Genomic DNA, 26,646 nt, shown 5'->3' with positions numbered 1-26,646 from the left:
GGCCAGAGTCCTCTATTAAAACATGTGTACATTACGTGTACATTGTTGTGCATAGGTTTTGGTAAAAAAAGTAATCATTGGACCAATCAATCTGCACAAAATTTTATATGTGTCAAGAAGAACCCTTTGCCAATAGCATAATAAAGTTTTAAAAAATTCCAATACCGATTGCCTGAGAAAAAAAGATTTCCGTACACCATGTCCATCAAAACGTCACTGGCGCATTGATATGGCCCTGTCAAAGTACAAGTTCTAAACTGACCAGTGAGACCACATTTTCTTAAATATATTATCAAAAAGCATATTTCTGTGATGGCCTGACTCTGTAGATTAAGAATCAACCACAGATTGAGAATTAATTCCACTTTGGTCCATCCCAGCCATGTATTTACCACAACTTGACATTTTGATAAGCTCTATGTGACTTCCGGTCGTGGATGAATACAGGTCTCTGCCCGTATGTTGGTGTATGTTGGTGCATACAAGCTGATAATCCAGCTGTCAGTACGCCTGGGTTAAACTTAAAGTCGGCTGGTCATCCTGCCGGAGCTTATCCCGGTTTCCGTAGCATTAAGCATTAAGTGATAAGGAGTATTACTCCCTCTGGATAGGATGCTGGTCTATCGCAGGCAACTTCCCATGCAAGACTGGTACCCATTTACTCCTGGCTAGAGAGAAGCAAGTAGGGTTAAGAGCCTAAGAACACAAAGATGAAAGAGTGCTGATCCGTCCGAGTATACCTACCACCTCCCGGTCGTAAGCCCGGCACTCCATAACCACTCTGCCACTATTGATCCCACGTATTCATGGTTTCTTCTCAGTACAATGCAACTGGCTGTTGGTAAACGAGAGTTGGCATGCTAAGCGGGCTTACATGTCGAGTCGATATGTCATCTCGGGGATAGTCAAATGTGATTTTCTGGCAGCATGCCTAGCTGTGCTTTGAGTGCTTTCTTCTTTAATCAACACACATGGTATATACTTTTTTCCGATGGTCCTTGATCTGGTATGGTTCATTAACAACGTTCTGGGGTAAAAAAAATATGTGACCCACTCTGGCCAAAGGAGGCGGAAGTCACTTATAGAGCAAAGGGAGAAAACGTGAAAAAGGGAAGAAGTTTTTTTGAAAGTCATTTCAACTATGTCTGGAGGTGTTTCGAGGCCACTAAAGCCATGAAATACAGCAAATAAGTTGCTCCTTCAAATGCTTGTCCATAAATAACCTATGTTTGGACAAGGTTCTCTCACCATTTTACTTTAGAGATTAAGTGTCAGTCCATGATACCACCATGCAGAGGGTGGCAAGGTGGGGGTCAACCGTTTTTAACGAGATTAGGTATGCAAGATCCTTCCACTAAGACATCATTACACAGCAATTGATGACTCTCAAAAATCACTAGCAACCGAGTTGGGGGCAGGCCTAGTTAGGGGGCTTGTTTTAGCTTTTTTCCCCCTATTTTTTGTGTATTTTTGGGTCAATGTTGGGCACTCCTGCAGAGACTAAAAAAAATAGCTGGATTTTCCCCCTTTGTATGATGGAAGTATTTGATGAGATCTTCCATTCTGCAACAGGTCATTGAGTAACACTTCATACTTTGGTCGTGCTAGGCCTAGTAATTATGCATACCTAGGGGTAGTGCTTAGGAAGAGCTCTCTATCGACGCTCATATCTCCAACACTGCAGGTCTTTGAATGCTGTGGCTTGCACATGATAAAGGTAATGATACCTACTTTCAAAATCAGAAATAAAATTTCCGGCCGCTTTTACTGTTTTCCCAGGATAAACCAAGGAAAAAGTGCTATTTTCCACCAAAATGACACTCATTGGCTAGTGCTGCCACCTTTTGTACACTTGATGAATTATAAAATAAATGCATAATGAACACATAATTTATGCTTGGTGCTGGCCATGAGGATTAGTAGTTACTGTCAACCACCATGATCATCCCCCCCCCCCCATGCCTAGGCCTACTAACCTATTTTAAGTAGGCCTACCGGTAAATAACTCCACTTGCATTTTTCCCCCCAAAAAAGAACAAGCTCATCACTACAAATTTGCCCTTGATGAAAGCCCTTTGGGGAATTGGGCCCCATAGGTCCTGAAATGCTGATTTGAATTTCAAATAACATTTCGGCCTTGGCCTACCTGATGGCAACGTAATTGAATAAGCTACATGTAGGCCTTCTTACAGTCCGAAAACCTAAAGAAACCCCCCTGTTGGTGAGGATGCTAATGTTGACCCATTCATTAGCCTGTGTCATGCTGCCAGAGCATGTTGTAAGGGTTGGACCCCCCCCCCCCCCCCATGGCTAAGGCACCTGAAGGGCATGTGGTATGACCTACTAATACATCTTTATCAACCCATGCAGGGATCATCCTGTTCCTAAGAACCTTGCAGAAGTGCTCATTTCACATACTAGTAACACCTTCCATTGCTAAGGAGCCAATTGACCAAAGGTGCAGTTCCTACTGTAATTACTGTTTGATGAGGACAACCCTGCAGTTGGCTGCACCGTCAGAGTACTGCTATTGGAAGTTTTTATCTCCTTGGTTGGCGGTGAAATGTTCTCCTGGAGTTGCTCTAGCATTGGCTAAATTGTACATATACATGTACTGGAATGGAGAAGTTTTTCATGAACTGAGTTACGGTACTGTCCAGTCCCTTAGGAGAGATCACAACTTTCCACATGCTACACTTGTACCTGTCTGCAGAGGACAGTGCTGCCACCTAAGAAGCAGGGACACTTTTTTTTACAAATGGGTGATTTATTTACAAGCTAATATAATGATACATAGCAAAAAGGCTATTTTGCAGACAATAGCCAAACCACTACTAACCACTACTAGGGAGGGACCAATACTAGTAACACCTCATTTACGGTACTACATGTCAGGCCCAAGTGCAGGATAGTATCAGGAGAGAGTCCCACTTTCCAGTAGCAGGCTTGGTTGTTCAAAACTGACATAAGCGCTACTAAGTATACTGACATTAAAAATCTATCTTGGCATTTACAATTGTTTACTGAAAGCCAAAGTTCAAATTTATCCCAAGATATCGCTATAAAATCATTTTTTAACCAATTGCAGTTTGGAGCTGGCCTTCTACTGGTGCACATCCTCCCTGCTGCAGAAACCTATTCAGTGTGGCAAGCTCAAAATTCTTTGGCGCTGGGGTTGGGGCCCACGTGATGTCTAGTATATCACGAGCATCATTATTCCCACTAGTGGTCTCTGTGCTAGGGCTCGAGCCACCATTCCCTGGTAAAAAGTGGCGACCCTGAAAAAAACAGATAATACATTTTATAAGATAATATTTTTTGGAAAGGCCGCTGTATAGAGGGTGGCCTCTCTGCAAAGAGTCAACATAGGTCTTCAAATGGCAATCATGCACTATGAAGTTCTCATTAACAGAGCTTCTGATACTGTTCATTTACCAATTACGTAAAAAGTGACACACCTCATCTCGTAAAGTGGTCACGAAACTTTAGAAGCAGAAAGGATAATTTTACCACCCTATCAGACTGTGCTCTCAGTAGTTCATATCTCACCTTGATAAGCAAATCTGTTTCAGAGGAAGATCCATCACCTTCACCACCACTTGCTGATTGAATCTTAATTGGATACTGAACATCTCCAACTCCTCCCTGAAAATATCAGCATAGTATTTGGCAAGTATGTGTATGATATATAACAAACTCAGAAATGCAGCGCCTCTCGCGGACAAAGATAGAACAAATCGACATTTTTTGCACCGGTTTTCGCTGCTCTTGCGTACCAGCATCATCTTTTGTTGATTTCCGCTTTTCGTTCGGCTGGCTGTGAGTATTGGGATGTGTACCTAACCAATTTTCAGTTTCAGGCCACCCTGTATAGTACTTGGTGGTCCAGTCAAATCAGCTCGAAATGCTTGCAGTAAAAAACTTCATTAACCATGCGATGACTGAACACTTACCTCATGGCCTACATTTACATGTATATCTGACTTGAGAGATTGCCCTTCTGTCCCGTCTGCTGGGTTTTCTAAGGCGTCGGCTGGTTGAACAGAGGAAGAGGCAACAGCGGACTGAAAAAAGATATTGATGGAGAATCAGGTTTAGCTTAGAATCCCTCATTGCCAAGGAGATGGGAGCCAGAATGGCATCAAGGTTTTCAGCTTAGTCCCTCCTCTCTCATCAGTGACCTTCTTACATGTAAGTCAGTCGCTGCAGGCAGAATTAACCAATATGCACTTTGGCTTGCCCTGAATCTTCTCCCCTTTTTTTTCATTCAACTCACCTCTGTATCCATGGGTGCTGGTTCTACTTCTGGTTCTACATTTGCCACAGATACTCGATGTTTAGCCTCACATCCTTTACACAGAGCTGAAAAGGCACCAGATTATGGGGGTAATGATAATATGATGACTGATGTGCAATATAATAGTGTGAGGACATGATGATGATGATAGACTTGTTTTGATAATGCGACCGGCCATGCTGATTTTGTACGGCAGTGAAGCATCACCTCCAGTGGCACTGGCAGGGAATCATAACTGGGACTTCCTGATCATTAAGCCAAGGCTCCAATCAACTTTCTAGGAAGAACACAAGTGAAGTGGTAAATCGTTATCACTCAGTTGGTTTTGCACCAAAGTTAGGTTTAGTCAGAGTGGGTATCATTACAGGCCTACTGCTTCTTTTCTACTTCAGTGATTTTGAGACTGATCCCTTACCTGAGCCAACTGGGACAAAAACTCCCCACTTGATGTATATTTCCCGAGACATCACTCGATGAACTGAACCACCATCTTTTCTGGGCTTCCGACTTGTTTTAGAGGGTTGATGAAGTGGGTGCTGGCATCTCCTTTGCTGATTCCATGATAAACTCAACTTGTATCGGTGGTTCGGGCATATTGTGGTGTCCAGAACTGGAGAACTCATATCAAACACGCCAGCACGAAGTGCTATGAGCTCCCATTCACTTTTGACTTGACTGGCTTTCCTGGAGGACATCCAACGCATCAAATGGGAGTGCACGTCCTTCTTACATTGTTTCAAGGGGATCACACTCTTGTCATTGGGGTATGAAGCGTCAGTACCACACTCGATATCCTTGGATATGACAGCAAATCCACATTTCAACTGTGATTTTTCAGGTTCCATTTTCAATAGACTATCACACAATGTACACGTGCATGTACACAATGCATTGTAACTGTAACTGTTGTTGTTGTTGTCGTTGCTGGAGTTCGTTTCCGCCTAGACCGCTAAGCCTCCACAGGGGTAATAAAGGCCTCTAGGTTGTTTGAGGGAGTGTGTGGGAGGGGCAAGGGAGAGGGGGGTTCACTAACATCTAAAAATGTAATTTCATTTGGAAAGCATGTGTATTTCGTCAGTTATCTGAGGGAATGGGCAAAAAATGGGCACCAGTGAGAAGGGCGCGACTCGACCCCCTCACCGGAAAACCGTAAGGGCGGCCGGATCTTTTTCTTTTGCAAATTAAAAAACAGCATTCTGACTTCCTTACCTGGAAGTGGCATCACCTAAAAAACTGCAGTGTTGGAGCTAAAGGAGAGTTAAAATTGCCTTTTTACTGAAATTTGAGATTGCATTGTTTTTGGGACGTACTGTACCTGTCATTAAATGTACCTGGGGCAAAACAAAAGGCATGAAAACGTAGTTCAGATCATGTACTTTCAATTTCAATAGGCGGTGTTAGTGATAATTCTGTTTGATGCACGAAAATTGACAAAAGACTTAGCCTATTTTGAGGGATAATGCATGTTTTTTTAAAAGGAAAATGAATAGGAAATGGTTAACAGCCGTACCCCAAAACTGTGGGGTTATTTTCGAAACCAATCCACCAGCCTTCATAGTACCCTAGGACAGGTCTGCGGTAGAAATTACAACTAGATCTGTTGACCCCCCACCTTGCCACCATTTGCATGATTCTGCATGGTGGTATCATGGACTGACACTTAATATATTCTGAAGTCCATATCTCAGCCTGTCCTCAGGAGTTCCTTATGTATCAGACATCATTGTAAATATAACTTTTTGCCAAATAAGCCAGTAACAATAACTCATTTTCAAATACTTTTACCCATCAGCCTCATTTGACCAGAGTGGGTCACATATGAAAAATAGCAATCTATCGAGGAAGCATGTGGGCGAAACGAAAACCAGCGAATCAATGTAAAGCCATGCTTTGAGATGCCTTTTTACTGGGAAAGGCTGTATTAATCGACTGTCGATTTGTTTTGATTATGATCTCAAAATACCTTTGATATGATATTGAATGACAACGTGAGATCGGAGCCCAAGGCGCAGAATTATTCTGCTGAAAGAGTATCATTGATGAATCGAGTCGTATAGACTGTAAATGGATGATATTATAATGTCCTGGGGTTGCGGCTGATTCGCATGCCACTGGCATTTGGTAACTTAAACTGCCATGCATAGCTTTGACAATTCCATTTGAAACTGAGAGGCAATCCATACATTTTTGATGTTTTGGTCCCGTCGTCGTTGATACACTTCGGTAAACAATCTTCGAATCAGATATTTTTTATACTATTCATTACTTGGCTTTGAAAACTGGTTTAAAAAGTACATATTATATACTCAAATTATCGTTGCCATGGCTGGAAAGGACATCATGACATTGCTTTTTACCAGTGTATCTCGGAATTCTAACTTTTTATCTTTTTGGATTTTCTGACGTTTTCGGTCTGGTTATAGAACTCCAAGGGTTTGTTAAAAAGAATCCTGCGATAAAAGGTCCGAATTCCGAGATTAATCCATAAAACAATTACCTGATTCCTTTCCAGCGGCCGTACTGTCTTGGCGTCATACCAAAATCCAATGAGTTGCTTTAACTATCAAGATTGTTTGGTGCATCGTTTTCTAGCTGGTTTTTGACAACTACAGAATATTTAATCGGTTTTGTATTATCATGCCTTATACGCCACAAGTGAGGCTTTATCTCTTTTGTTAAAAAATAGGGGCCATTTATAGAGCTAATTTTAAAAGTTGAGGTTGATGTGAAACGCAAATGATCTCAATTTCTTTTTTAACGAAAAGCTTTAAAACGAATGGAAGATTCTGGTCATTGTACAAGTCTATGCTGCTGAGCAGGTTAAGACAACAGATATTGCCAGTAAGTTCGAATCACGCGATACACCATCCCTCGTCATTTTCAGCGCTTGTTTTCAAAGCTACAGGTAATAATCGTATTGAAACGGTTTGCTGATTGAAACTGTCTTTGTTGTTTTTATCATGTCTAAACAATCTCAAATTAGGTTTAGATAAAACATCGATTATAGAATACCGGTATGTTAATTAGCTTTGCTGACACGATGAACCAGTGTTATACACGTACCTAATTATCCAACAAGATGCGCACCTGCATATCGTACTAGTATCGTTTAGTATATCTGTGTACCGGTTTCACCAGTCTTAACATGATAAGTATTGTCCTACGCTGTGTATTATGTTGTTTTTTATATGGGATCGAGCAATACAACTTTAACTTACTTGCTTACCTACAAGACATACATTTGACCTATCGGCGTTGCCGCGAGCCAAACAACTGACGTATTATATAAGTCCGAATAAAAATGAACAAACAAAAAGCACGTGAATCATTATCCGGATAGAATTCAGACACTTTATTTAGCTTTTATAATGTTTATGGTAACAACATCAGAATGTCGAACGGAGTCAGATTGTCGCATTTCCAACCTCATCATCTGACATGCAATTACTTTGATATGCGCTGATGACAATTCGATCCGGCGATTTTTTTGGATATAATTCTATGTTATTTTCGTCGTTATATTGACTTGAAATTCTAATCTATAAGGTGATTAGTTATAAAAGCTATATTGACTCTGGCTTTGATAATTTTGACTTGATCATGGGCTATTGCACTGAAGAACAGAACATTTTCGCGGTTTTCAAACGATAGACATATTCGCAGCGGCATATTTTTGCGAGTCAAGACAATTATTTTTCAATGAAATTGATATTGTCTGTTTTGAAATAGAACTCTTAGTTTATTGGCGCTGTAGTGTAGATGTCTATATACTCATAACTATCTACGGTGGCTGGGAAAGGACATGGCGATTTCTTTAAATTTAATGACGACATTTATCTCAGGCGCCTGGCTTACGAAAAAGAGGCTGGTGAGTTCAAGATGGATGCCATCGTAAGTCAGTCGTTTGAGTTAGTAGGTCAGGCGCCTGGGTTACTATGTCAGGCGTCTCAGATAAAAGATCAATGTCGTCACTTAAGAAAAAAACCGACCATGTCCTTTCCCGCCCACCGTACATTTATCAAGTGTCAACAGGTCTCAGTGTGTCGAGTAATTAAGCACACAGCGCACAAAGATGGGCATTGATTAGGCAAAAGTCATTTAAGAGATGTGGAATGTGTGTTATAGTGAGATGTAATAAGGATACACGCTTATTGTGTCAGCTTCTTCGAATGGTTTACCATGCTGAGACCGACATGAGCATAGCAAGACTACAAAAACTTCAAATGCCTATAATTGTCGTCAAGCCGATAGACACTATTTCACGATGGGCAAGGAACAAGAGGATGGTAAATAGAAAAAATCCTGTTTATAGCGAAGTACTAACTTCCTATAATATATGATAGCTGCCTTTGTCATGTAAACGAAAATCTAAAGTTATTTCAAATTATAGATTATGGTTTACACTGGGACCCCTATAATCAACCTTCTGGCTCCAAGGGCGGTTGCAGTACGTAGCTTACCGGCTAGAGCTCTCACGCAAGAGACGCAGGCAGGAGACATTTGCCAACTATTCGTTGTACCGCCGTTCCGCCGTCCAGCCCGTCTTCCTCCAGTTCAATTAACTATTTAACATATCCTTAGTTCACTTTAATTTTCATCTTTCAAACAAACAGAAGTTATAATGGATAAGATACGTGTTTGTGTTCTTAGCAGTCAGATGACCAGATACCATGTGATACGTCAACAAACTGTGTTGCTCATCTAAAGTTGTTGGAAAACGAGTGAGAGATATACTCATCATATAATAGTGGCAAGGCAATATTCACACCACGTATAGAACGTGCAACTGCGCATGCCAATCCAACGTCGTTGTGCGTATATCCATTCTTTACCGCCGATAACTCCCCCCTGATCGGCCGTTACTTTATCGGTAGTCTCCCTGCATTACCTTCCTTTCACACGCGTCCTATGTCGCGACAACACTAACATTACACTCACTCGTGATTGTCGCACGAGACACGCACTGAAAGCCATCATAATTGAAGACCAGGTGTTCAATGATCGAGTAACGGTTCCAGGGATGCTGACCTGACCCAAATGCACAGTGCGTGTTGTATAGGAGAAGGGTAACCTAATCCGGAGGTTGGCAAGGGTAGTTGTAAAGTAAGAAACACAGAAACACAGAAACACAGAAACGCAGGAACGAAACACAGAAACGCAGGAACCGCCACTCCTATTGCCATGGTTGTTGCCGCGAAAGCGGTTGTAACAAAAACAGGTACTCAGTCGGAATAGAAAAAGGTGCTCATTTTCCAATGTCGCTTCTAGCCTCCGCAAGGCAGCAATAGCGGCGCTCCGAAGTTCATACATTATGCAAATGAGTAAACCTCCCTAAAAATGTTTTTTTCCGGATTTCCCAAAATCGCGAGCTGCTCCAACAAGAAATTGAACCCGCTCTTTCTGGCAGTTTTATAAGGAGACCAAATAGGATGACGCGATGGGCTGCACAGGGAGTCTATAACTACCCATGACAAAAGCAAACACCCGACACAAAAGCACCGCAGACGGGCTTAAAAACCAAAGTACCACACCACAATCTCAAGGGTAGGAATCGAACCCATGACCAAAACACGACACCACTATCTCTAGGCTGAACTTCGACCCTACTTTGCATATGTTAATGAAGGCGATCCCTTGAACCTCATTATCGTAAACCAGATCTCTAAAGACAGACTCTAAGAATTGAACCCATGAACGAACACTGAACCACCAAGACATTGCACTACACCACCATTTGAAACAACAGGCTGTAGGAATCGAACCTACTAAAGCTCTACACCATCATCTCAAGAAGACTGCACCCCTTCGTGCCCCTGATGGAGTCATCCACTCAGAGTTTACTTTAACGACGATAACAACGACGTGATCATGGAAAGAATCGAGGTGCCGCCTATGCCTGCGCCACAATTCAAACTTTTATGAAAACCCGTTGCATTTTCGTTTCTGTGTTTCGTTCCTGCGTTTCTGCGTTTCTGGTTTCGTTTCTGTGTTTCTCGATTTACAACTACCCGGTTTGCACTATAAATTCAGGCTGTCATTCAATTACTATGTGTCGAGAAATTTGATTGGCCACCCGTTTATGATGGTGCGTCCGACAAATTACCTGGCGGGAGTTATCGGCGGTGAAAGGAGGGGACTTTAGAACTGATATTCACCGCCGATAAGTTAGCATGCAACTGAGCTGTTACCATTGCTCTTCGTCACCCAAGATTGAAATATGACAAGATGCAATAAACTGTAACGAATAAATGTGTTTTGCATGCGATTATTAGCTTCATTGTGCAGCGTATTTTTGGCTCACCGTAAGGAAGTCTATACACACACCGCTGTGTCCGTCGTCGTCGTCATTGTCTGTATCTTGTTTCGAAAACAGTGGCAAGATTCTTAACCGCTAGAGCTATAAACTTGAAACTTTGTACACATGACGTCCCAGGTCAAATGGCGTAAATTGGCTGTTTGCGTGTAACTATGGCACGTTTCTTAACCGAAAAAACTATGAACTTGAAATTTGGTACGCATGATTTCCTACGGCTTATAACATCTGACAATGAATTTCGGTCTGATCTGATTCTCGACTTGGCCACCAGGGGGCCAAAACTAAAAAAGGTAAAAAGTGCAATATCTCGCTTATACGTGACTTGTTTTTGATTATGTTTTTATGGTGGATACTCCGAGTAAGGATGCATCACATATTTTACCGGTTTTCGATTTGACCCAGGTCACAGAGGTCAAATGGCGTACATTAGCTGTTTCAGTGTAACTATGGTACGTTTCTTAACCGCTAAAGTTGTGAACTTAAAATCTAGTACATATGACTCTCTATGTCATGTAACCTCTATCTGACACTGAAATTTGGTCCGATCTGATTCCTAATCTTGGCCACCAGTGGAAACCTAAAAAGTGTGCGATAAACTTTTGTGGTAGGTTACAAGGATACATCACAAATCGTACGGGTTTTTGATGTGATCTAATTTTCAAGGTTACAGAGTTCAAATGGATTGAATTTGCCAATTGAGTGTGACTATGGCACGTTTCTTAACCGCTAAAGTTATGAACTTGAAATTTGGTACACATGACTCCCTACGTCATGTTCCCTCTGACGCTGAATTGCGGTCTGATCTGATTCTCGACTTGGCGAACATGAGGCCATAACTAAAAAAGGTAAAAAGTGCAATACCACGCTTTTTAGTGACTTGTTTTCGATGATATTTTTATGGTAGGTACCAAGCAGGGATAAATCACATATCATCCCGACTTTGGTTTGACCTATACTATACATGTAGCATGCTTCTTAACCAGGATTAATTCCTAACCACCAAAATATATATTCGGTGAGCACAATGGTCCCTGGCCGTTTCATTTCTGCTCACGATATCCAGGTGAGACGATGCGGAGCGTTTACATTGTAAATGAATGCCAAACGGAGACTCCAAGTTGCAAATATAAAGTATAGTAGAACCTCCCTTAGCGGACACCTCTCTAATAAGGACACCCACTATATTAAGGACACTGGTTTTGGTACCAAATTGGTTGTTACCATTCAATTTTACCTCTCTGATCAGGACACCTCTTTATTAAGGACAGTACTTTTCAGTCCCAAGGGTGTCCTTACTAGAGAGGTTCTACTGTACACTAATCGTCTAATAGATGTTGGCGACAATCATACCAATACCAGTCCTCGCATTCTTTTCTGGACCTTCTTGAAGGTCAGGGAATCACTCACTACCAGTTGGCGACACAGTGACTATTAAATGTTAATGCATTGGCTGATGCATTCGAGAACTTAATTCGATGACGTGACTATTTTGTGCAAAGACAACAAAAATCAAGCAGAGCATATGTTGACGTGGTCAAATAGTGGGAACTCTTTCCTGGGCTTCAAAGTCTTCTAGGAATATAGCATGCTTCTCTTGCATTAAGGGAATATTTCTACAATTTGGCTTGAATCATCCAACGATGCTTAATAGTTTACGTCGGCCGTTATTTGAATCATAACGCAAGTTAGCCAAAAGATAAACGACTCATCATCCTCTTGCAATCGTTTACTGATCATCACAATGCACTTTGGCAAGCTGCTGCTGATCCATCCACTCACCAAGGTCGTTCGGCACACGTGCATCAGACCCAGTACAAATTTATGTCGAGACAGCGGCGCCCGCTTTCTCCGTGACACCTTGTTGATCAAGATGGTATGCAATATGAGGAGATGTACAACCATGTAGCCTGCAGGGCATATAAATGCAATGAGACGATGGCTCTATTGTACAGCGTCTTCGCATTATCAGCTTGAGCTACTGAAAGCTGAAAATGTGAGACTCGCTCACTGATGAAGTGGTACAGGAACCTAAAATATTGAGACATTGGTATATTTGAAATATACAGGGTGATCCAAAACGATTCCGAGCCATTATATTTATAGATGGTAAATAAAATAGTTAACAGATTATATTGCCATTATACATTTGTACCATATGGTATTTAAGTTCTTCTGTTCAAAATATCTAGTCTTTATCACCGTTCCAAAGTAATCTCAAAATAAGGGTCTCTGTTCAGCACTTTAACTTTGAATGTTATTCTTATAGTACATGTCTCATATCATCATGTAGTCACTCCTTTATTCTTGTGCAACGCTATTTTAAACATGAAATGTGATATGTACAAGCAAATATAAATATATATTTTTAACAACGATGTCATAACAACTGAAATGCCCAAGATGGCTCACACAGCGTTGTCACAAGTCAGTTTCAAGACTGTAGTGACAGAGAGCCGTCTCCTCCAAGGAGAATGTATCTACAAGAGCGTGTACGCCGATGTTTTCTATATGTACACATGCGCAATCACGCCCGTCGTTCTCATAGGAATGTTTCTGAACATCTTAAACCTGGTCATTCTACGTACGATGCAAAATGTCGCCAAGACATCAGTTTTCCTTCTGAGGGTCCTTGCCGTATGCGATCTAATATTTTTGACCATTTGTTCCATATATTTTTTCATACGTCACATGATCGTGTATTTCACAAACAGGATCGAACTTTTCGCGAGGCCTGACAGCCGTATTGGATCAGTGATATCTTTCACGACAACTCCACTGTATTACGCCTCTCTCATGAACCGGAACTGGCTGGTTGTCCTGATCACGTCAGAGAGATTTGTAAACATTGTGTTTCCACTCTGGGCAAGAAGGTATTGCGACGAGAGCAAGCTAGGCAAGATAGCAGTCGGAATTGGTTGCTTGTCTCTTGCATGCTATGGCCCGCGCTACTGGTACGGTTTTCTAACCGTCGGAATCAACCCGTGTACCGGTCTAACTGAAAAGATCGTGTCTTGGCGAAAAATTTCGCAGTTACTTGACACAATAACCTACATGGTGGGACTATATTTCACGCCAATGGTCCTTATTTACTCAATGAACATTATCCTCATCATCTCCGTAAGAAAATCGATGCATCGGCGACTAAAAATGGCGGAAAACCGGGACCATGCAGAAAAGAGCCAAACCCAGGCCACCGTCACCATCATCGCGTTGGTAGGTTTATTCACAATATGTGAGACCTTACCTATTCTTGATCGCCTGATGAGTATAGCTGGTGTCAAGTTCGAAGATGACAGTTTATTTCACAACTACGGCAGAAAGATCGGCTTGGTACTCATTGTGTGCGATTCAGCCCTAAACTTCGTCGCCTACTGTATTTCTAATCGAATATTTCGAGAGAATTTCGTTACAATTTTTTCTCCTTGCAAGTAGTTTGCTGTGCCACGCCTATACGGATATACGCCACGGTGGAATATCTCCCAATATTATATCAGTCGTTCTCTTGTTCATACTGGGATGATTTGTCAATCACCTGCTTATATTTCTGCGAGCAATAACAAGGAAAATAACTTGTTGCTTGCCGATACGCTTCTTAAAGGTTTGCCGGTGAAGAAGCTCGATCGGCATTTGCCAATCAGGTCTGCACTACATAAGCTGGTCAATTTGGCAAATTAAAGTTGAATCAAAGTTGGTCAAGGACATATGTCGTATTGACTACGAAATTAGTTAGATCACAAATTCACTTACCACTGGACCAACTGGCTTGAACTTGTTATTCATGATTTTATTGCCGAGGTTATTTACTACGATTATTTGGGGCACCCTGTAATTTGACAATGCTTGTAACTTCTCTGTATGATTATTAGTATATCTGTCGTTCTGTTGGTCCTCCGCGAATCTCGGTTAACTGGTGCACGAATGCAAACTATCAAGAAAAGTCAAGATGAAAAAATACCATTTAAACAGGTTTAAATGTGTCAATAAAAAACAAAAAAAACATAGTCTAATAGTTATCTTGAGTATAACCAAACATGTATTTACAAAGGATATTTTCACATAATTCATGATTGCTTCGGATAATTCACTTCTTGCACTGCTGCAATGGCGCAATGCGTTCGATACCGATACGCGCATCCTGTGAAAAGGGAGACCATGACAATTTAGTGCCCAGGGGAAAATGTGGAATCTGCGGAAACTGGGCAGAAATGGCCTGAATTCCGCATAGGAAATATCGGTGTCATATTTATAATATTCGTCATGTATGGTCTTCTCCCCACCGCGGCCGATGTAAAAATAGTTTCAGAAAAAATCTGACTATTTATTTCATCATGCATGTTCGGAATTTTCCAAGTGCTTGATAATATTGCGGAATAACTTGATACTTATGGAATTGAATGTTAGTATTCATCTAATAAATAAGATCAACATTTTCATGCTGATTTTGGTGGCTGCTTCCGCCAAAAATGTCTGCATAGTTCGCAGTTTTTGTAAATTCACCCGAATCGCCATGGCCGAAAACGGATGCATGAGGATATGATGTGTTTCCCTCTCCCTAAAGGACCAATGGCATTATCAAGGGCAATATTACGCAGCTGTCAGATGCACAATCACCTCCTGTCCTACATACATGTAAGTAATGGCCTTCAACAAATTGCACAGAAAAAGGGGAAAAAAATCGAAACTGAATGATCACGCTTTTCTGATGTTGAATCCGATTTGACTCGAGTTGGCTCTCCATGCGTCGATCCTTTCCATGTGGAACGATGCCGTAGTAAAGTGCTTCCTGGAGCCATCGATTTACCCTGTGACGACTTTGTGTAGATACCGTATTTTCAGACGTCACGCTGATGGTGCTTGATTACCCCGTTACTGCGACGATAATGGAAATGTCGTTGCGTCGTAGTAGCGGCTGACTTGAACTCCGAACTCGGCGTGCACTCACGTGGCGGGAAAAGCCTTCCGCGCCAGGACTTGTGCGTACTAAAAATAACGAAACGATAACGCGTTTTTCTACTATCTGAGGGCTGAAACAAAATTGGAAAAGCATCAAACACGTTCAGAAAAATGGTTTACTGATGATCATGAACCAGAAGAAGAACAAGTATACTGCAGTAAAAAGCCGCCCATTCCTTTAAACACAGATATTTCGGACACTGGCCGATTTCTGGGGTGAAAATGAAAACTCTCCCCTCAACAAGTAGCTTCAGAAACCATGTACTGCCGTATCTAGTTAAGAAATACCCTGCTCAATTTGGAACAAACTAAGCAGTTGTTAGTGCAGCCGGCCGTTATAGCGGATGTTGGGGCCGTGGTTTATCAGGAGTCCAAACGGGAGTGAAACCCTCTCCATGCGAGGGTCAATAACTGCGGTCAGTGTTAGTACAAATATTTAACTAGTATGAATGACTTATCAATAAACTTACATGAGTATGGTTTATTTAGTTCATATATCTGTTGTACTTGGATGCACCTAATTCCATCCCTTCGCTATGTTACAAATATTTTTAAAAAAGGTCAAAAAATCACTTGTTTTATTTCCTGTGCCTTTTCAAAAATTCAAATGAGCCCATGAACTGTGCTTTATGACAATCATTTTTTGGCAATGGCAATTCCATATAGTGTGTTCGATAGTCATGACAGATGCACATTTTTGCTTAGAATATTTATGCTATTTTTTCAATCTCTTCCATAACCTTTGATAAAGACCCCCAATCCTTCATGTATGAGCTGAGTTAGCCTTAAAGACCCTGACTGACTGCATATTGCTGACCATGAGGGTTGTTCTCAAAGGTCACCAGATGTCTGCAAAAACAATCACCTGTATAGTAGCGAGCAAAAACTAATCTTCAAAATGAAAGAATTTAGTAGGAATTTTCTAGTAATGAAAGCAAAAAACCTTTGTTGCATCGTAGTTCAACTTATACATTGTGAAAAAGACCGAACATAAAATAAAATAAAAAAGTTACTTTTTGGACATTTTAAAAATTGCCTGTTACATGATGAAGAGACAGGATTAATTGGGTCCAAATACAACATATACATATATATATAATGACGAACTCAATATACATGACGAACTAGATATACCATTCTCTGCTGATAACCACATTCAATTAACTTATTCATCTCTGTGATATTAAAAAAACCGTGGACATTTACTTTCTGTAGGACTGTACCTCTACATCCTGCTCTTTAGCCAAAATGACCAAACCCCCAAGCTGACGAATACAAAATCAATGTTTGAAAAATAGTCCCTTGTTTTTGCGATTTACCAAAAACACATACTTTGTATGGTATCAGCAACTTCTTAATTCCTCCTTTGCCAATCCAAGAACTATAATTTGAGGCTTAAAGTATAGCAACACATACTGTAGTTTCATGAAAATAACACCACTTCGGGATATTCAAGGCCCGGCCTCTTCTCTCGAGTCTATTCACCAGAGGTAACCAATGAGTGACTTCGCTGGCCCTTGTGATGGCTCAGCCGAGCTGTCACGGTTGCGCTAAACCACTTATTACCGCAGCCCTATTGCTTCGAAGTGTTGTGGGCCTACTGGTCGATGAGTGCGCATGTGGAATGACGTAAATGGTAAGGCCACTCGCCGACCGTTTATACAGGTTGTCTCATAAAACTGAAGCACCTTTTAGATTGATCCAAACCCCCCCAAAACAAAAAAAGTCCTTTTTGAAACTCTGAAGAAAAATCTACAAATGCTTGCATTAGTAAAGCAAAGTGATATTCAGGCAATGATAGTAGTCACGAAATTCCGAAGAAAAACGAGGAGCTCATCCTCTGTTTTTCTACAACCCTCTTTTTTGATTTAGACTCCCTAGGCCTACGTGGGAGAAAACAGAATCGAAGTTTCTAGGATGTGTGGTTTTCTTGAGGAATTCTAGGGCCTCCTAGGCCTATAAATGAAGCCCCACTGAGGGTACCCACATTGCAGACAACCTGTGCGACAATGGATGCTGTAGAGCTGCTGAGAAAACGACGCCGGCGCTACACCGTTACAGAAAATCTTGCCTACCTGAGAGACCAGAAGGAGGCACTGGTGAACGGTACGGTGCGCAGTATGAGAGAGTTCTCCGCCCACTATAACATCCCCTGGGAGACGTTCAGAAGGTGGAATCTCGAGGACCTCGAGCAGAAGCAAGAAGGGCATGGCCGGAAGAAGACGATGATGGAGCCCCGTGATCCGTTATGGCCACAGGTTGAGGGCCAGCTTTACCAATGGCTGCAGCAGATGAGAGAGCGTCGCCTCGCAGTCTCCGTTCTCGACATTCAAGATAAGGCGTTGGTAGTGTGGAAAAGCTGGTGGAAAGCAAAGCTGGTGGAATGAGTTAGCCCAAGATGTCAGAGAAGAGATTCAGCATTGTCGCCCTCAGCTATGGGATTTCAACGCATCCATAGGCTGGGTGGAGTGCTTGATGAAGAGACGCCACGTGTCCCTACGGAAGGTGACCAAGGATACAACGACCATCCCCGCTGATGCTGCTGCAAGGATCCAGACCTTCCGAGATGCGGTTACTGGGAGAATCGATCGTCTTGATATACAGATGCGGTTCTTCTTTAACATGGACCAAACCTTTGTCCTGTTTGATATGAGAACCATGTACACGGCCAACATCACGGGGGAGAAGGCATTAGACGTCTGATCATCCAGGTCCAATACTAAGCTGGGATGCACCGTCACCCTCTGCATCGCAGCCTCTGGAGCAAAGTTGCCGGCGCACATCACCTTCCCCAGAAGAGGTTTCGTCCGGGTGTTTGCAGCCCTCCAAGACAACCCACCAGCAGATGTAAAGATTACCCTATCGGAAACTGGTTGGATGAGTGAGGAAACGGCGTACAACTGGTTAGATGAAGTCCTATCACCCTACGTCACCGACAACGAGACCGACCAGTTCCTGTTAATCGTCGATCATTATCAGGTCCACCGGACAGAGAACTTCCGGAAGAGAGTCCGCGACATGAGAGGCAGCCTGGATTATGTACCTGCTGGTTGCACATCCCTCGTACAACCGTTAGACGTTGCAGTCATGAAGTCCTTCAAATGTCACGTACGGCGACAATGGAAATCGTGGAAGAAGGAGGACCACACGGACGAAAGAGGAGACTGCCCTCACATCGGCCTGAGAGACGTGACCAACATCATCAGAGATGCCTGGGATGGTGTTGATGAGGACGTTATCGTCAACTGATTTGAAGCATCGTTTCGACCAAGGCCAATCGAAGCTGGACCACATGCTATCTTGGAGGAAGAAGAGGAGACTGCTGTGGATGGACCAGAGTTCGTGAATGTAGTCGAGGAGGACATTGTGATGGACTTGAATTGACTGTGGGTGTTGTGAATGATTGTGGGTACGATTCTGAAAGCTGGACAATCTAATAATGTGTATCTTTAGCTTTGAAAATAAATTGAATCGGGATTTGCATCGTTCTTTTTTATTCCTTCACTGATCACTTCGGACAAGACTGTACATTCAGAGGGATGTTCGTTTTGTTCTCCAGATATGTGACGGACAACTTCTCATTCTTACCAATTTCGCACTGCAAAGTATATTTGAAAGCCCGAAGCTGGTAAGGAATGATGAGACCCGAAGACATGCTTCATTACCTCCCTGAGCAGTGCCTCACTTTGAAAGGGCAGGTCAGTCCCTAAAACCAGCAGAAGCCAATATGTCAGTTGGACTTTTTTCATGGACACCCTGTACACTATCAGCCATTAGCACTGGGACACCCTTTACACTACCAATGACGATTAGTTGAAAATGTTCTGGGACACTCAGTACAATGGCCGAAGGCCCGATCCCATTATCCCATTCATAGGAGACCTACGAATCGGTTTCAACAACCCAAACAATAAGGATTGGACTCGAAACTGAAGTATATTGGATATGAGGCCTGGACAACCCTCTCTGGAATACCAGCCAATGATCGGCCTTCTCAACAGCTCTGTTCGCCACCCTATGCGTCAGGGGCGGCGACACCGGCTGTTAATGAAGTGGTGTTATTTTCATGAAACTACAGTATGTTTATACGCTCTTCTGGGTAAAAATTATCTTCGGTAAGCGTGGGCGCAACTTAAAATCATCGGTCCAAAACGAGAGCGCTCTTCACTCTCTCAGAGTTATTTTTATAGTTCATGTATCATATCATCAGGTTAAACACTCCTTTATTTTTGGACTTGTAAAGTAATGCACAATAGCAAATATAACTATTTATCTTTAACAACGATGTCATAACAACTAAAATGCCCAAGATGGCTCACACAGCGTTGTCACAAGTCAGTTTCAAGACTGTTGTGACAGAGAGCCGTCTCCTCCAAGGAGAATGTATCTACAAGAGCGTGTACGCCGATGTTTTCTATATGTACACATGCGCAATAACCCCTGTTGTTTTCATTGGAATGATTCTGAACATCTTAAACCTAATAGTTCTAGGTAAGATGCAAACTGTCGCTAAGACATCAGTTTTCCTTCTGAGGGTTCTTGCCGTATGCGATCTAATATTTTTGACTATTTGTTTCATATATTTCTTCATGCGTCACATGGTCATGTATTTCTCAAACAGGATTGAACTTTTCACGAGGCCAGACAGTCGTATCGGCTCTGTGATATCTTTTGCAACGACTCCACTGTATTACGCCTCTCTCATGAACCGAAACTGGCTGGTCGTCCTGATCACAACAGAAAGATTTCTGAACATTGTGTTTCCACTTTGGGCGAGAAGGTATTGCGACGAGGGCAAGCTAGGCAAGATAGCTGTCGGAATTGGTTGCTTCTCTCTCGCATGCTATGGCCCCCGCTACTGGTATGGTTTTCTAAGCGTCGGAATCAACCCGTGTACCGGTTTAACTGAAAAGATCGTGCACTGGCGACAAATTTCGCACTTGATCCACACGGTAACCTACATGGTGGGACTATATTTTACGCCAATGGTCCTTATTTACTCGATGAACATTATCCTCATCATCTCCGTAAGGAAATCGATGCATAGGCGACTAAAAATGGCGGAAAACCGGGACCAGGCAGAAAAGAGCCAAACCCAGGCCACCGTCACCATCATCGCGTTGGTTGGTTTATTCACAATATGTGAGACCTTACCTGTTCTTGATCGCCTAATGAATATAGCTGGCGTCAAGTTCGCCGCTGACAGTTTATTTCTCAACTACGCCAGAAAGATCGGCTTGGTACTCATTGTGTGCGATTCAGCCCTAAACTTCGTCGCTTACTGCATTTCGAATCGAATATTTCGAGAGAATTTCGTGACATTTCTTTTTCGTCACAAGTAGCTTGCTGTACCGCGCCTATAATACGGATATACGCCACGGCGGAATATCTTCCAAAATGAATCGTGCCCACATGAATTATGTGGTTTGTCCTTCAACTGATATTTTTCTCTCGAGCAATACAACGCAAATCGCCTGTTGTTTTTGCTGAAGCGCTTTGTATTTGTCAATTCGCAATTATGCCTGCACTACAATCATAGATGTGGTCAATTTGGCCAATCTAAGTTGGTCAAGGACATATCGTATTGACTACGAAATAAGTAAGTTCACAAATTCATTTACCAACTGGACCAACTAGCTTGGACTGGTTATTCATGATTTTAATGCCTAGGTTATGCGCTGCGATTATTTGGGGCGCCCTGTATTTTTGTTTTAAAAATTTGACAATGCTTGTAATTTCTTTGTATGATTACTAGTGTATCTGTCGTTTTGTTGGTCCTCCGCTAATTTCCGTCATCTTTAAATGTGTCAATAAAAAAACCCAACATAGTCTCATATTTATCATGAGTATAAAGATTTCTTTTCACCGATAATGTGTTATCAAAAATCGTACCATATTTACAAAGGATTTTTTCCCATCATTTATGATTGCTTCAGAGAATTCACTTCTTACATGGCTGCAATGGCGCAAAGCGTTCGATACCGATACGCGTATCCTTTGAAAAGGGAGGCCACATGGTAATTCAGTGTCCAAGACATGCCAGAGGAATATGCAGAATCTGCGGAAACTGGGCAGAAACAGCCTGAATTTCGCATGGGGAATATCAATGTCATGATTATAATATTCGCCATGTATGGTCTTCTCTCCACCACGGCCTATGTGAAAATAGTTCGAGAAAAAAATCAGACTATTTCATCATGCATGTTCGGGATTTTCCAAATGCTTGATAATATTACGGAATAACTGGATTCTTATGGAATTGAATGTTACAATAGTATTGTCATTATATTAATATGATCAACATTTTCATGCTGTTTTCGGCTGCTTCAGCCAAGTGTCTGCATATTTCGCAGTTTCTTCAAATTCAGCCGAATCGCCTTGGCCGAAAGTGGATGCATGAGGACTGGATGTGATGTGTATCGCTCTCCTCAAAGTAAAAGGACCAATGGCATTATTAAGGACAATATTACCCAACTGTCGGATGCCCAGTCACCTCCTATAGCATTCCGCGAAGTTACTTTTTATAGCTCACAAGGTCATTTGCATAAGACATTGATGACGTTTTAGTCACGTGACAGTCGGACATCGACACTTATTTCTACGCATTTGAGCTTATTTCAAAGTCAATTATCTATGACCCTGCATTGTTTTTAGCATGAATGATACCATAGAGTCAGAGAGAGAAATATTCAGAACAATTATGTAGTGTTTCCAACACTCGGACATGTGCCAGATTGAATCTAACTGCCCTAGTTAGGAAGCCTGAATCCATTACGAAACCGCATGTTCGTCCGACATTGCCTGTAATTCAGCGATGGGGAAATAGAGGGCAGCAGCTGCAGTGACCTCATCTTCGCGGAGTGCTATTCCACATAACTAATTTCCATCAACAAATTGCACAAAAAATTGAGAGAAAAAATATAAATCTGACTGATTTATCACGCTTTTCCGATGTTGTCTCCTATTGGACCCGAGGTAGCTCTTCATGCGTGGATCCTTTCCATGTGGAACGAAGGCACTTCCTGGAGCCATGGATCTACCCTGTGACGAATTGGTGCAGATATAGATTTTTTTCCGACGTCACGCTTATGGAGGGCATGGCGATTTAGCAGATCCTGCGGATTCTGCGGATTCTGCGGAATCTGGGCTGCAGCGGATTGGTATCCGGTCGTTTCGCTTCCTGACGTTTTCGCCCCCAGCATTTTCGCCCCAAACTTAGCCTAATACCATTAGGCCCCACGTGGTGGCACTGAAGGTGGCCGCTGCCGTGATGTAATGTAATCAAGCTAAATCAAGAGAGTGTCTGAGAGTCACTCTACCCAAAAATTAGTCATTTCGCCTCCTGGGACTTGGTGTGGTTTAAGGATCGTTGCCAGGATCTCGGGCTTGTCACCTGTCATCGCATGATCTTGCTGGCTGTTTGGTCATCAAGAGTGGGATGATTGACTCGGGTGGACGTTTTAGTAGAAAAATCTTTATTTATTTATTTATTATCATGAGAGTGGGAAATTCTCTGTTTAAACTGATTTGTCATCTGGGAGTCCTGGACATCATCAGTCATCATGTGACTTGAATATCTTAATGATGGATCATCAAGGCAATCGTATGTTGCTCGTGCACAATTTTGCGATGTTGTAAAATAAAGAGAGACGTGTCAACCAGGCCAGTGTAGAAGTTTGAAATGTCCCCTGGAAAAAGTGTCCGTCCCTATTGTATTCTGCACGATATTAACAAATTAACGAATGAGCGAAAATGACGTGTGTTTTTCAGGTGCGTAACGACTTACACGATTACGGGCCAACTCGGCGGCCTATTGCCAACTCGGTCTGGGTCTCATTAGGGAGGGTTTTTTTTATTCATGCGCGGCCCGTAGTTCCTAAAATCATTGATTTCTCGGTCCTTACAGTATGTCAGTGTTGATTCAGCAGTTGTTTTGGCAAAGACATGTTTTTTTGGAGTTTCTGAAACATAGAGCGCTACTCAATAGGCGGCTAACAAGAAACTACGCATTTATACTGTTGTTGCCGACGTATGTGTACACTGAACTTGGGATGTGCGTCGGCCCCGTGTTGAAATGCCGTCCAGTGCCAGTTGGTGCGTTTTTCGCTGATTTATGCAAAATTCAACATATCTCAAAAGTTCAATGGTTGACCCTCGATTTTTTTTGATTTTTGTGTAGCGTAAGCAACTGTCTTTCATGGGAGAATGGTCACTGTAAGAATTATTCAGGAAGAAATGTATAATATTTGGGGTTTTTCGTGATTGTCCGGCCCAATTGGCAATATTGCCATTTAGGATGGTGAACAGAGCTAGGAGCAAATGTGACGCTTATGATTTATTTAAAGAAATAAAATGCCCGATTTAACATCCTGCAGAATCAGGGGAATCGGGCGTTTCCAGTGATATACGACACAAATGGGTTGTCCTCATGCATTCACTTTGGAAACGCATTTTAAAATAGATGTTACGTCCTGTTAATGGGCACGTCATCATCGCGTACATTTGGGAAAAACTCCCTAACGAGACCAATGTGGAAATCGTCCGATAATAGAATGCGGACATTTTTTTCATGCATGTTGGGGTTTTTCCGAAATGCTTGATAATCTTAGCGGTTTAGACAATTTAACAGTTATGGAATATTACAAATATTTATTATAAGGATAATTTATCATAATATCGATATTCTCGAGCTGTTTTTATGCTGATTCCGCCCAGATTCCGCAGGTTCCGCAGAATCCGCAGGATCCGCTAAATCGCCATGCCCGCTTATGGATGGCCCTTGATTACCCAGCTGCGACAATAAATGGAAATGACGTTGCGTCGTAATAGCGGGTGACGTGAACTCAAATCTCGGAGTACACCCACGTAATGGGGAAGGTCTTTCGCGCCCGGACGTGTGCGTACTAAAAAGACTGGTTATAAACCGCGAGACGATCGAGAAATCATTATTTTCTGCCACAAGATTTTCGACTTCCCTGGACAATGACAATCACCATTTCTGATGCTGTTGTCCACTTCTCCATTCAATGATAGTAGGGCTGAAGACAATACACAAAGGTTTTTGCAACTAATCAAGGTATACTGTGAGTATAATACCACGAGGTTCAGGATGCTGCATGTATCAAGATAATTTTCCTCTTACGCCTGGCGGTACAAGGCACCATATGATTGACCGATAACACAGGGCATGCACTAAGTGAACGTCTGGTCATCCCTAAAAATAGCACGGGATAGTCTGACCACCGAAACTAGGCTATAAATTAGGTTAAATTCCACACATCGCACATGCAGCGAAGTCTATTTCAATGGGCCAATCAAAACAAGGATAGCTCCCTACTACAGACTCGGTTTAATGAATGTTCGCCTTTTCAGTTTCCATATTTGCAATACATCATGTGGCACATGGTACCCTCACCGAGGTTGGCATCTCGTGATTTCGCATTCAGCATCTCGCGGTTTACAATAAATCTACTAAATATAACGAATAACGCGTTTTTCTACTCTCTATACGAGCTGAAACAAAATTGGAAAAGCATCAAACACGTTCAGAAAAATGGTTTACTGATGATCATGAACCAGAAGAAGAACAAATGTACTGCACTAAAAAGCCGTCCATTCCTTTAACCACAGATATTGCGGACACGAGTGGACTTTAGGGGTGGAAATTAAAACTCTCTGCTTAGCAAGTAGCTTCACAAACCATGTACTGTCGTATCTAGTTAGGAAATACCCTGCTCAGTTTCGAACAATCTATCCAGTTGTTGGTGCAGCCGGCCCGTTATGTAGGGGCCATGGTTTATCAGGAGTCCAAACGGAGGTGAGACCCTCTCCATGCGATGGACAAATTGCGGCATTGTTAGTGCAAGGATTTAACTAGTGTGAACAACTTATCAACGAACTTACATTTGACCCTTTGCACATTAGTAAAATTTCCGCCTCATCAATACATTTACCTCTATGTCTTGCTATTTAGCCAAAATGACCAAACCCCCAGTCCGACGAATACAAAATCAATGTTTGAAAAGTGGTCCCTTGTTTTTTGCGAAATACAAAAAAACACCAAACTTTGGATAGATATCTGCAAATTCTTTTGCCAATCCAAGAACTATGGCTCAAAGCATTTGTTTATTTACTCTGGGTAAAAATTATCTTCGGTAAGCGTGGGCGCAACTTAAAATCATCGGTCTCAAACGACAGCGCTTTTTACTCTTAAAGTTATTTTTATAGTACATGTATCATATGATCAGGTTTAACACTCCTTTATCTCTGTGCATGGCTATTTTGGACTTGTAGTGTAATACACAGTAGCAAATATAACTATGTATCTTTAACAACGATGTCATAACAACTGAAATAGCCAAGATGGCTCACACAGCGTTGTCACAAGTCAGTCTCAAGACTGTTGTGACAGAGAGCAGTCTCCTCCAAGGAGAATGTATCTACAAGAGCGTGTACGCCGATGTTTTCTATCTGTACACCTGCGCAATAACCCCTGTTGTTCTCATAGGAATGATTCTGAACTTCTTAAACCTAATAGTTCTACGTAAGATGATAACTATCGCCAAGACATCAGTTTTCCTTCTGAGGGTCCTTGCCGTTTGCGATCTAATATTTTTGACTATTTGTTTCATATATTTCTTTATGCGTCACATGATCGTGTATTTCTCAAACAGGATCGAACTTTTCGCGAGGCCAGACAGTCGTATCGGCTCTGTGATATCTTTTGCAACGACCCCACTGTATTACGCCTCTCTCATGAACCGAAACTGGCTGGTCGTCTTGATCACAACGGAAAGATTTCTGAACATTGTGTTTCCACTTTGGGCGAGAAGGTATTGCGACGAGGGCAAGCTAGGCAAGATAGCTGTCGGAATTGGTTGCTTCTCTCTCGCATGCTATGGCCCCCGCTACTGGTATGGTTTTCTAAGCGTCGGAATCAACCCGTGTACCGGTTTAACTGAAGAGATCGTGTCTTGGCGACAAATTTCGCACTTGATCCACACAATAACCTACATGGTGGGACTATATTTTACGCCAATGGTCCTTATTTACTCGATGAACATTATCCTCATCATCTCCG

At 42.1% G+C, this 26,646-nt stretch overlaps 2 protein-coding genes across 2 annotated transcripts in view; one reads left to right on the top strand and one right to left on the bottom strand.

Moving 5' to 3' along the window:
* The window catches only part of LOC135502846 (ionotropic receptor 25a-like), a 91,566-nt gene that overhangs the window by 31,488 nt on the left and 33,432 nt on the right, over window positions 1-26,646 (top strand). The window lies entirely within an intron of this gene.
* On the bottom strand, window positions 3,075-5,212 carry LOC135503377 (uncharacterized). Its single transcript, XM_064796936.1, has 5 exons — window positions 4,713-5,212; window positions 4,277-4,362; window positions 3,954-4,064; window positions 3,550-3,645; window positions 3,075-3,278 (listed from the first exon to the last, which is right to left on the bottom strand). Exons 1-5 carry the CDS (start codon window positions 5,140-5,142, stop codon window positions 3,075-3,077), a joined length of 927 nt encoding a protein of 308 aa, XP_064653006.1. The 5' UTR covers window positions 5,143-5,212.

The sequence above is a fragment of the Lineus longissimus genome, chromosome 19 (assembly GCF_910592395.1).
Source record: "Lineus longissimus chromosome 19, tnLinLong1.2, whole genome shotgun sequence".
Taxonomy (NCBI): domain Eukaryota; kingdom Metazoa; phylum Nemertea; class Pilidiophora; order Heteronemertea; family Lineidae; genus Lineus; species Lineus longissimus.
Note: the sequence above shows the minus strand (reverse complement) of the source record. Positions and strands in the feature narration are given on the sequence as shown.

What these genes read in the sequence shown, in the direction of transcription:
- LOC135503377 (XM_064796936.1), bottom strand. Translation starts at nt 5,142, where the DNA reads ATGGAACCTGAAAAATCACAGTTGAAATGTGGATTTGCTGTCATATCC. An exon ending in CAGCACCCATGGATACAGAG is followed by an intron (nt 4,065 to 4,276) that starts GTGAGTTGAATG and finishes ATCTTTTTTCAG; the next exon opens with TCCGCTGTTGCCTCTTCCTC. An exon ending in AAACAGATTTGCTTATCAAG is followed by an intron (nt 3,279 to 3,549) that starts GTGAGATATGAA and finishes TGTTTTTTTCAG; the next exon opens with GGTCGCCACTTTTTACCAGG.